At 33.4% G+C, this 10967-nt stretch overlaps 2 protein-coding genes across 5 annotated transcripts; one reads left to right on the top strand and one right to left on the bottom strand.

Annotated features, from left to right (window-relative positions):
- The first annotated feature begins 1157 nt into the window (after positions 1–1157).
- On the top strand, positions 1158–4839 carry LOC112783556 (two-component response regulator ARR11). 2 transcript variants are annotated; one of them, XM_025826546.3, is made up of 6 exons: positions 1158–1395; positions 2533–2685; positions 2773–3159; positions 3262–3338; positions 3541–4018; positions 4091–4839. In XM_025826546.3, the coding sequence occupies exons 1-6, from the start codon at positions 1260–1262 to the stop codon at positions 4525–4527; spliced, it is 1668 nt and encodes a 555-aa protein (XP_025682331.1). In that variant the 5' UTR covers positions 1158–1259; the 3' UTR covers positions 4528–4839. The 2 variants fall into 2 exon arrangements, with proteins under 2 accessions (XP_025682331.1, XP_025682330.1); XM_025826545.3 differs by having other exon boundaries at positions 3541–4839.
- On the bottom strand, positions 4736–9009 carry LOC112783557 (uncharacterized). Of its 3 annotated transcripts, none has more exons than XM_025826549.3 (9): positions 8730–9009; positions 7492–8052; positions 6877–7371; positions 6705–6760; positions 6527–6598; positions 6165–6267; positions 6004–6069; positions 5617–5727; positions 4736–5394 (listed from the first exon to the last, which is right to left on the bottom strand). In XM_025826549.3, the coding sequence occupies exons 1-9, from the start codon at positions 8802–8804 to the stop codon at positions 5233–5235; spliced, it is 1701 nt and encodes a 566-aa protein (XP_025682334.1). In that variant the 5' UTR covers positions 8805–9009; the 3' UTR covers positions 4736–5232. The 3 variants fall into 3 exon arrangements, with proteins under 3 accessions (XP_025682334.1, XP_025682336.1, XP_072085718.1); XM_025826551.3 differs by having other exon boundaries at positions 7492–8072; positions 8730–8864; XM_072229617.1 differs by having other exon boundaries at positions 5090–5394; positions 5617–5724; positions 8730–8930.
- Positions 9010–10967: the final 1958 nt, after the last annotated feature.

Here is a 10967-nt window from a genome sequence, read left to right as displayed (position 1 = left end):
ACTTTTAACTCAACCACCAATATATTTGTTATCACTAAATATTGTTATTATTTACTAATCTCAACAAATTCTAAAACCTAAATTTTAAATCTAAAATCCTAAAATTTAAATTATAAATTCTATACTCTAAATTAGTTTTATTTTATTTTTAAATATTCTTTTTAATATTTTTAATTTTAAATTATTTTAATGTTAATTTATTGATTAATTTTTAAATTTGTTAGCTGAATTAACGTTAACTCCCTAATACTTTTTCTTAAATTAATTCTAAAAATATCAATTTGAAAAATAAAAAAAATGTGCACAAATATAATTCTCCATCTTTGATGCCTACTTCGTATATCTGAACAGTGTTCTTCATCCGACCCAATGCTCATCCACTTTGTCTTTTGTTTTTTTCCTTAGTGTCATTTTCTGAATTCAAACTTGTTATAGTGACCGATCAGTATCTCCCTATAGTCCTAAACTATACACTATACATTATACACTTCCCATAATAATCTTTCGGCTCTAAAGTTATAAACTCACATTAAAAAACACCTTCACTACTACTATGTTCCCAGTTCCTACCTACGTTCTTTGAAAATAGTACTAATTTTTTTTGGACCAAGCACGCAAAAAAAGAGACATATTCGATGGTTCTCATTCTCTCTCACATTCACACACACTGTTTATTTTTTTAAAAAAAAATAAAGCAGTAAATTATCCAAATATACGAATATAACGCTAATTAAACTAGCCAAAAAAATCATTTAGACAAATTAATTATTTAACAACTTGCTACATCAAAAGATGATTGATTGTTTGACAAAACGTCTAAAAGAATTTGATATTTTTATTAATATACTATGATATTTGATGGGTAATTTTAAAGTTTTATTCTTTTTTATAATTATACCATATGTATACAAAAATCAATCATTAAATCAGTCTGTCGTATAGAATATATATTAAAATATAAAATATATTAAAAATAAGTTAATACCACATATATTCATACACAATAACTTAATAATTAATTTAATAGCTAATTTTTTGTGTGCATGTAATGTTTTTATTTTTATAAGTTTGGATAATTTTGGTGCTTGATTCTTTATTTTATTTTACAATTTTTTAAACTGAATTTGCCTTAATATAAGCCAAAGAAACCAACCCAAATATTTTTTTGAACTCACAACACAACACAAGCACTACTCTGATCCTTAGGCCTCTCACTTTCTCATTCTCTCTCTCTCTCTTTCTCTCTCTTTCAGAGAAGCATGGACAATAATAATGGTTGCTTCTCTTCACCAAGACGTGATGCTTTTCCAGCAGGTCTAAGAGTCCTTGTTGTTGATGATGACCCAACATGGCTTAGGATCCTTGAAAAGATGCTCAAGAAGTGTTCCTATGAAGGTTCTTGTTCTTGCTACTCTTTCTTTCAACTCATCACTAACTATATATGTCACTCTTCTTATCTTATTTATATAGTATGTGCTAAGTTTGAAGTAATAATTAATTGTTGCGCTATGGACTATGGTTCTCCAAAATTGATAATATGAAATTTTCTTGATTGCCTTTAATGATATTTTTGGGTCTAAGTTACTATCTGAATTTTACTGTGTTATGTTAATAGAAATGATGTTTTTTTTTTCTTTTTTTTTTTTCGTCTAACATGTTAAAATTGAGAACATTTTAATATTTTTCCATTTTATTTAATCTTTTTTTTAAAAAAAATCTTTTTAAGATTATTTTATGTTGTTTTTTACTTGAAAACTTAGTCATTTGAGGTTTCAAGATAAGTTTTATTTTATAAGAAACGAAAAAGTTGGGTAATTGAAATCAGAACAATTTATAAGTTAGTGATTCTATTCTCTGTTACCATGTTTACTAAAAGAAGTTCTCTTATTGAATTTCATGCTTGTTAATCTTTCAGCCATGAGTATTAACTGTTTTATGGCACTGTATAGGGTATTTTTGGAACACTATGCCATTTGGATAATTGATGCAGTAGTATAGGCATCTGAGTTTAGCTCTTACAAAATTAATCTGAATAAATGAAGTTGTGCATGATTGTTAGTGAGTTTTCTTAGAAAGACAAATTTATCATTTCTTTGGTAGCAAGCAAAAAGTTTCATACATACAAGGGGTCATAGAGACCTTAATGTTTATATATATTTTAGAAATGAACTAGTCTAACTCAACCATAAAAGCTAACTCATGGTGGAAGGGTTATTTGATGTTTATCTCTTGGCGATTCGGAACTCAAACAACATGCATTATGTTCTTAAGTTGTGCTCAAGGAGGATAGAAGCTGTTTCCAATACACAAAAGACTTGTCTCACAAGCATTGTGTTTCCGAGTTGGGATCCTGTAGAGAAACAGATAGAAGAATAAGATGGACTTTAACTCTCTGTTAAGTCAGCATTTTTGTATCTTAAAAATCCTCCTTCTGTCACATGTTATTTATTTTCATGGGGGTGTGTATATGCTATGTTATGATGGTCAATATCTTATGTTGGGAGTTATGATTGCTTCCTTGATTTGCTTCAGTGACAACGTGTTGTTTGGCGAGGCATGCTCTACACTTGCTTCGCGAAAGGAAAGACGGGTATGATATAGTGATCAGCGATGTGAACATGCCGGACATGGATGGATTCAAACTTCTAGAGCATGTTGGACTTGAGATGGATCTTCCTGTGATTAGTCAGTTCTCTATCGAATAATACACTTGAAAAGTTCTTCATTCAGTTCTAAAAACCATTTGATTGAAATTTGCAATGTTGTCTCCAGTGATGTCTGTTGATGGAGAAACAAGCAGGGTGATGAAAGGTGTTCAACACGGAGCATGCGATTATCTGCTTAAGCCTATAAGGATGAAGGAACTGCGAAACATATGGCAGCATGTCTTTAGGAAAAGGATACACGAGGCGAGAGAATTCGAGAGTTTTGAAGGTTTCGAGAGCATTCACCTGATGAGAAACGGATTGGAGCAATGCGATGATGGGAACCTGTTTGCCCTTGAAGACATGACCTCAACTAAGAAAAGAAAAGATGCAGATAACAAACACGATGACAGAGAATTGATAGATCCATCATCCACAAAGAAAGCTAGAGTAGTTTGGTCTGTGGATCTTCACCAGAAGTTTGTTAAAGCAGTGAATCAAATTGGATTTGATAGTAAGTTTTCTTAACAAGGTTGTAAGATTTTACAGTACTTAATAGTTATGTTCAAGTAAATATAGTAAAAAATATTCATGATGAAACATTTCTTTTTGGCAGAAGTTGGTCCAAAGAAAATACTAGATCTCATGAATGTTCCTTGGCTGACTAGAGAAAATGTTGCAAGCCACTTGCAGGTGATGCTATGTTTACACTTATCTCCTTAAGCTATTTAAATCTGAGATAGAAACATGTATAGTGATCTGTATCGGGTAGAAATAATGAGTTATGCATTGACCGTAAGAGTTTTACATTGTCATCCAATTAGATGTTTGTGTTTGTATGACGTGTCAATGCATGATTAGATGTCTAAGTAACAAGAATATTTTTATTGTTCAGAAGTATCGCCTTTACCTAAGCCGGCTTCAGAAAGAGAACGATCTGAAGTCTCACTCAATCGGAATGAACTCGGATTTAGCCTCAACAGATCTAGGGAGTCTTGTTGGAGTTCAGAACTCAGGGAGCAAGAAACAAAATGACGTTTCAATTGACAGCTGCAGTTATTCAGAAGGAGCACTGCAACTTCAGAACCTGGAAACCAAAACTCATGAAGGTAGCAGTGATCCAAACGGAACTATTTCTCCGCCTGCCACCACAGAAAAAGGAAGAACTATGATCAGAAACTTTGTTTCCGAGAAAAAGATGAGAAAGAACCAACCTTTTGACTCTCTTGAGCCGGAAGGAAACCACACGGCAGTAATTGATTGCTCCATTCCAACACAATTCTCTTGGAATGAAGTTCCAGAAATTCAACTCAAAGATCACAAGCCACTTGTTCAGTTAGAGGGTAACTTAAGCCACAAGTTTCCAGTAACAGGTAAGAAGCACCAAATCCAAGTTGATCATCAATCACCATCAATTGGTTCGATTAGTTCTCCATCTTTGACAGGGGAGGAGGTCACGGCATGCATCAAAACAAAACCTTTGTGTGCAGATTACAAGTGTGAATATAAGAGTTCTGTGAGTTCGATAGGATCGGCCGTTGACAACAACACGTTCCCTATCGAACCAGGAAGCCTTATGATGAATGATCCATCAACAGCACCAATTTCAACTACAAATTTGGGATTGAAAACACAAGCATCTAACCTCAACAGCATTTCGGATATGGAATTTTGCCAGAGAAACCTACTTTTGGATGCAGTTTCGCTACCCTTGGACGATGATCTGCATTTTAATTGGCTACATGGGGAATGCTCTAACATCAACTTCAGCCTGCAGAACATAGGGTATTATGATCCAGGGCTTATTGCAGAAATTCCAACTCATTACTATGATTCAGCAGCAGATTATTCAGTCATAGATCAAGGTCTATTCATATCATGATCTGTCCTCTGCCCCTTCCCTTCCCCTGCATCTTAAAAACAAAAACTCAAACTCATATGCCTGAAAGGACAATTTTTTAATGTTATTGTAATGTAGTCTAACTATATTATTTTAAAGGGATTTCAATTATGAGGGTTAGGGTATTCTTTATCCAATGATTAAGGATTTGGGTAGTGTAAGCATATATTAAAAAGTTGGTGATGATGAGTGATTACAAACATTAATCTTAATTAATAAGCTTGCTTCACTCTTATGTTTTACAACTTTGGATTAACCTAAGTATAATAAAGGCCTGAATATTTTCCCATGTAAGTTACACCTCTTATTTGGTCTACAATACAACTATTTTTTTTTTACTTATTATTTTTATGCCAGAAAATTTACATTTTATCACATCTATTACCTCTAACATCTGAGGTAAAATTCTTGACATGCAAAACAATGCAAGTAGAGATTGTACAACCCCCTCCCCCCCCCCCCTCCTTCTTATTTATATCCTATGCTTTAACCAGAGTTCTAATTTGGAAATAATCCCTTCCTAGTTCAAAAACTTATTCATATTCTAGAATCTATAGATATAACTAGAAAACTAAGACTAAAATACAAAATTTTCACTTCTGTGAAACTACACATCAGAAAGATAAAATCTGCTGATCATTTTCACTGATACAAAGTTGAAGTCAACACAAGGGTCAATATCACCCTTCAATGCTGAATATTTGGAGAAGCATTTTCTCGTGTGATCTTTGTCATTGAAGTTACTGAGTTCCTTGTTGATCGGTTGAGTTTTTCTGTAGCACGATTGGAATTGTTGGTGCTGATTGGAGGCTTCCATGAATTTCCAAAGCTTTTATGTGTCACTGAGGTCTGAAAAAGGATAAATATTTAAATTAGAATAGGAACATTTCCCATAGTTAAAAGAAAATATCAACTATAACATTAATGTTTAATAGATCATGTGGGAATAGTGTAAGATGGTAACTGAGATGGTAAATAGTGTATAGATAATACAAGCTATTGGACTATCGAGTTTATCTCGGTACACAGTTTATAGCATTGTCGCAACATTAGAAGTGAATGGAAACACACCTTTTGGATCTGATTACTAGGCGAGCACGATGCACCATGCCCGTCCTCATTTAGTTTGGGTTTAGAGCCACTGCTCTGCCCCAGCTTGAAATCATGCTTTATGTTATTCTGCTGTAAAATCCAAATTAAATATGTCAACTCAGTAGGCACAGGTAGTTACAAACTAATCAACTTCTTAGGAGAAAAGAGAGGGGTTGCTATTGCCATTGAGAACGAACAACACATGATTGAAAGAACATCCGATAATCTGCTTATATATCAGATCATATTCAGTTCTTACAACTGATTGATTTACATAAGATCTCATATTGGCTTATGCAGTTATGCCTCTAATGAATCAATAATAGTTCAAAGATCGTAGTAGCAGAAACCTTGTAAATTACTCACCTCAGGTGTCCTTTGAAACTGAATTTTCTCAACTTTGTTTTTGATTCCATACACCCTTTCAAGGAACTGAAAACAAAGAAATGGAAAAAGAAATGTAAGAATGACCTTTAGTGGTGATGATGAAAAGAAATCATGGTTAAGGTATAAAGATATGAACGTGCCTCTTTGCGTTTTACTGCTCTTTCTTCACTTCTAAATCTAAACGGTGATGACATGGTAGGGGGTCGATGAATAATTTTGTTGCTGCTAGAAGATTTCATGCATCTGTTGCAAAATATATGAAAAGAAATGGCATAATAAGATCGCCACATTGCCTTGAAGGTAAACTTTACACATTCTTATGCACTCGAATTTATCAATTTGAGATTTACATTCGCAAACAGGCATAAAACATCTCTACTGGATCACACTTATTAGGACAACATGTTTGTTCATAAAAGCAGTAGCAGCCAGAGAGTTGCAAAATGTAGCAATCAACAAAGTGCCCATTAAACAATATTAGCAACTTTAAAAATGCACTTACTCAGAAGAGGCAGAGGGAAGTTTCACATTCGCAGCAACACCTCTAGACACAGATTTAAGTACCTCTTCAGTCCTGAGAAGGAAAACATTTTCGTGTTGGTGAAATTTATTAACTCCAAATCAAGCAGTAAAAGTTAGCATATTATTAATTCAAAAAAAAGGTTCAAAAGACAAAATACCTTCTTCCTGGATAAGGTGGATTTTCTGAATCTTGATTCGAGAAATCATAAGACAACTAAAGGGGGTGGATAAAAGAAATCTCTTCAGTAGTCAAAACATTTAAATGGTATCTTGAAAGGAGTATATTTCATTCTCAGAAAAGCCACAGATATAAATATGAAGAGTTAATACCTTAGTTGATATGTTAGATGCCAGTGGACGAACTTTGGGAATATTGCGCAAACTACAATGATTCCTTTCAATTCTTTTATCAAACACTGAAGCCATTTCAGTTGCTTTGCCTGTGCTAGAAGGGAGATTGAGTGATCTACGGAGTGAGCTCGAAGTTGGTCTCTTCTCCACAGAGCCTCCGCCTGGCTTCATACCCTTCAATGTGTGATTTTCAGGTCTAGGTTTAACAGCTGCAGTAGCAGTAGCTGTCATACTTGTTTTATTGGCACCAGAAGGACCGGTTAGTCTCTTCTTCTCAATTGAAACTTCAACAGCCTTCTTACTTTTCAAGGTGCTGTTTACGCCATTTCTGGATTGTGCATCTGTTTTGCTTGTTTCACCATTGCCCGAGGAAAGATTGATTGACATGTGGAGTGACTGTGAAGTTTGCCTACGATTCTTAGTCAAGATGCTGATTGACTTCTTTTTTATTCCACTTCTAGGATCAGCGACACCCTGCAGCATCAATTGGAGAAATTTTCATTAGAGTTGCTGCAGTTACAAATTTACTCGCTGGAATAAATACAAAGAAATCAGATATAAAACAAAGAAAGAAATAAGAAAGAAAATATTTACATGATCAGACTTCTTCTCTTCTCCAGGGAGAGCAATATTCTGATGGATTTCAATTTGATCATGCTGGTTAGAATCATCAGTAATGACACAACTTTCGTTTGTAATAACGTGAGTATACGACCCGTCCCCTTCTCCATGCACATTGGAAATGCCTGAATCACTTTGTCCAACATCAAGGTTATTTCTACTGGTACAATCAATAATAACTTGGCAATCATCAGCTTCTTTGTCTGGCTGTTCATCTGAAGTCGCAATCGCATCGGCACTTAACTCGGCAACATCTGATGAGTCGTTGCAATTTGATTCCAGTGTTTCTGAATTGAAAGTTCCTGAAGCTTCATTAGCTTCTTGAGCCAAGACAGCCTGTTTCTCCGCAGCCTTCCTCTTGTAACGAGCCTCGAAGTAGGCCTTTTTCGCAGCAACAGAACCCGGCTTGGAATATTTCTCGGCTTCTTCCACATAACGATTGCTTGTGAACGATGACCATCTCTCCCAATTCAGACTTTCTGACAAAAACCTCCCAAAAGAAATAGATTCGCCAAGTACCCTCATGGAGTCCCCCTAAAACCAAAAAATAAAAACTAAATAACGAAGGGAAATAAGAAATACTAATTAATTATTGCAATTGGTAAACTCACATAAACTAAAAAATTCAAAATCTTCACACACATGCATCAATTTTTTTTAAGGAATTATTCTTAATAGAACAATTCAACAACAATCAACGAATTTTTACCGATTGGTTCCAATCGTCATTAAGAGCAATGTGAGGTGATACTGCAGAAAAATCCACAAACTGAGCGATGGAAACCATGGCGAAAATATAAAAAAGAAGATGGCACCGGAAAGTTACCACATAGATGATAGCTAACAAGTTCACTATATATATGAATCAAATTTTTGCCAATTAAAGACTGTAACAGAAATCGTTGAGTAGTATGGGAAAAAAAAGGAAAAACCATTCTAATAAAATAATAAAATTAAAAACACAAACAAACCTAACAAAAAACGGTTACACTGTTCATACACTAAAACTTCTCCTTCACTGAATTCTTCTGGTTCCTTTGTTTTCTCAACAACCAAAAACACTAAATGATAGCGGATTCACAATCTTCTAATTGTAACAAAACAGAGCCATAATAAATAAAATAAATAAAAAAAATTAATAAATTAAATGAGTATTATAGAACGAGGCGCGAGAAAGATGAGATTTTGAAACAAAAATAAAAAAGGTTTACCTCTTGAGTGGCGGTGGAAGTTTCCGAGGGAGCGGAGAACGAACGAAAGAGAAAACTGGTCGATTCAGCTGCCATTCACAAGGTTGTTTTTTAACTAATCTTCTGACATTAACAACGAGAGTGATATGAAAGTGCGACACTGAACTGCAACCGTGCTATAAGCGGTTCAAACTTCAAACTTCAAACCAAAGTCTTAATGGCATGCGGGAAAAAAAAATATTCTTTTATTTTTTTTTTTGGGGAGGTTAACGTTATAGATTTGTGTTAAATATTAATGCTCATTTTGATTATTGTACAGGGCTACAGGCATTATAGGGGAAAGTTGTGCATCTTCAGATGCCTTTTTTTAAATACAAGAGTTTAATTTTAATTTTAATGTAATGATATTTTAAAATATTTTATATAATTATTTAATTATTTTTTTAATTAGATATATATAAAATTATTTTTATATTGATACTATATTAAAATTAATTTTATTTTATATATATAAAAATTAATATGTCTATTAATTTATTTATTTTTATGAATTAAATATGAATAATAATAATAATAATAATAATAATAATAATATAATAAGTATGTTATATTAAAATCAAAAAGTGATCAATTTAATTATTAGAGTTAACAAAACTTTTATATATATATATACACGATGAAGAGTATTTTTGAAAAGAAAATTAAATATATATTTTAATTAATTGTTTTTTATATTTTCATTATATATAGTATAAATATAATTTACAAAAAAAGGTTATTTTGTTAATACTAATAGTTGAACTCATAATTTTTTATTTTTTATACAACATATTTATCATCTTGACTAAAATTAAATTTATAATTCATGTGTAAAGAAAATTATTAAATCGCTTATTTTGATCTTTTCTTTATCATATCTTATCTTTCACAAGTTTGTTATGTTCATCCTTTTCTAAATTTGTTATGTTTATCTTTCTCTAACAGAATCATCTAAAAAATTTGGTTATTTTAGCTATTTTAAAAATTCATGATCAATTTAGTATAAATAAGTAGCATTATTCTCTACATTAAATACATTAAAAAGAATTTTATCTTTTCTTTTTTTTATTCTTTCACAATTTTATTGTATTATCATAGCCATAGTATCTAAGAGGATAAGCTATTATTTTTCTGGTAAGAAACCATCATACTTCTTTTCATACTTTTATCATAGTTTTAACCCCTCCCACAATAAATAATCAATCTTCAAATGTAGCTTAAATCCTACCTCAGTCTTAGTTACTCCTGTACTAAAAGAAAACAATTACCATTCATAGAATAGATCATTCACTATGGCCATAATTTCTAAAAATAAATATGGACTTTTTTCCGGCAATTTCGTTTGCCCTGACAGTTCCGTCTGCACTTCCTGCACTTCATTCTGTTTTCACTTTCTTCTTTTGACAGTTTCATCTGCGCTTCTTTCTTCCGGCAGTTCCGTCTACGCTTCCTTCTTCCGGTAGTTCCGTGTGCGCTTTCTTCTTCTAGTAGTTTTGTCTGCGCTTTCTTTTGACAGTTCCGTCTACGCTTTCTTTCGACAGTTCTGTCTGCGCTCTTACCGCGCTTTACGCGCGTTCTCTAAAGATCGCTGCTTGCTCTCTCTCTCTCAAGCACATCATCTCCTTCTCTGTTTCTGCAACCGGTAGCCCTAGCTCCGCCGCGCCTCTCTCTTGCTCTGCATCATCGCTGTAAGAACCGGCATCACCGTTTTAATAAAATAATAGTTTTAAGTGCCCGGAAAAGATTCAAAATTTAGAAGTTTTAATTTGAAAATTTAAAGGTAAATTTTGAATTCAGTGAATTTTTCTAAGTTGGAAAATGTGTCTTTTGCGAAAGATTTTGTAAAAATGTGTACCGGTGCTTAAGTTGGCAGTACCGGCTCTAGACTGTCCAGTACCGTGATTTTATAAAAATAAGATTTTTGAAAAAATTAATTTATTGTTTTGAAAAGGCAAAAAATAATTTAGAATCGAAAAATCTTAAAGATTTTAGCCCAAAGTGGGCCAAACGGACCAAAAACGCTAAAGGGTTGGATCGGGCCCAAACCGGACCCAAGGCCCAACATATATATGTTCATTAAATGAGCATTTCAGCTCATTTCCACCCCAAAATAAGAAATGGGGCGCTGCTGAGTTGAGAGGAGAGAGGAGAGGGGTTTCACTATTCACCTCCATCTTCCTCAAGCCATAACTTGAGTTACGGAGCTCCGACTGACCAGCC

Source organism: Arachis hypogaea, chromosome 20 (genome assembly GCF_003086295.3).
Source record: "Arachis hypogaea cultivar Tifrunner chromosome 20, arahy.Tifrunner.gnm2.J5K5, whole genome shotgun sequence".
NCBI classification, from domain to species: Eukaryota; Viridiplantae; Streptophyta; class Magnoliopsida; order Fabales; family Fabaceae; genus Arachis; species Arachis hypogaea.
This window is presented reverse-complemented; position numbering and strand designations above follow the sequence as displayed.

Coding starts and splice junctions, on each gene's coding strand:
- LOC112783557 (XM_025826549.3), bottom strand. CDS start 8,804: ATGGCAGCTGAATCGACCAGTTTTCTCTTTCGTTCGTTCTCCGCTCCC. Junction 6,599..6,704: donor CCACCTTATCCAGGAAGAAG/GTATTTTGTCTT, acceptor TTTCCTTCTCAG/GACTGAAGAGGTACTTAAAT. Junction 5,728..6,003: donor AGTTTCAAAGGACACCTGAG/GTGAGTAATTTA, acceptor TGGATTTTACAG/CAGAATAACATAAAGCATGA.
- LOC112783556 (XM_025826545.3), top strand. CDS start 1,260: ATGGACAATAATAATGGTTGCTTCTCTTCACCAAGACGTGATGCTTTT. Junction 2,686..2,772: donor GATGGATCTTCCTGTGATTA/GTCAGTTCTCTA, acceptor TGTTGTCTCCAG/TGATGTCTGTTGATGGAGAA. Junction 3,160..3,261: donor GAATCAAATTGGATTTGATA/GTAAGTTTTCTT, acceptor TCTTTTTGGCAG/AAGTTGGTCCAAAGAAAATA.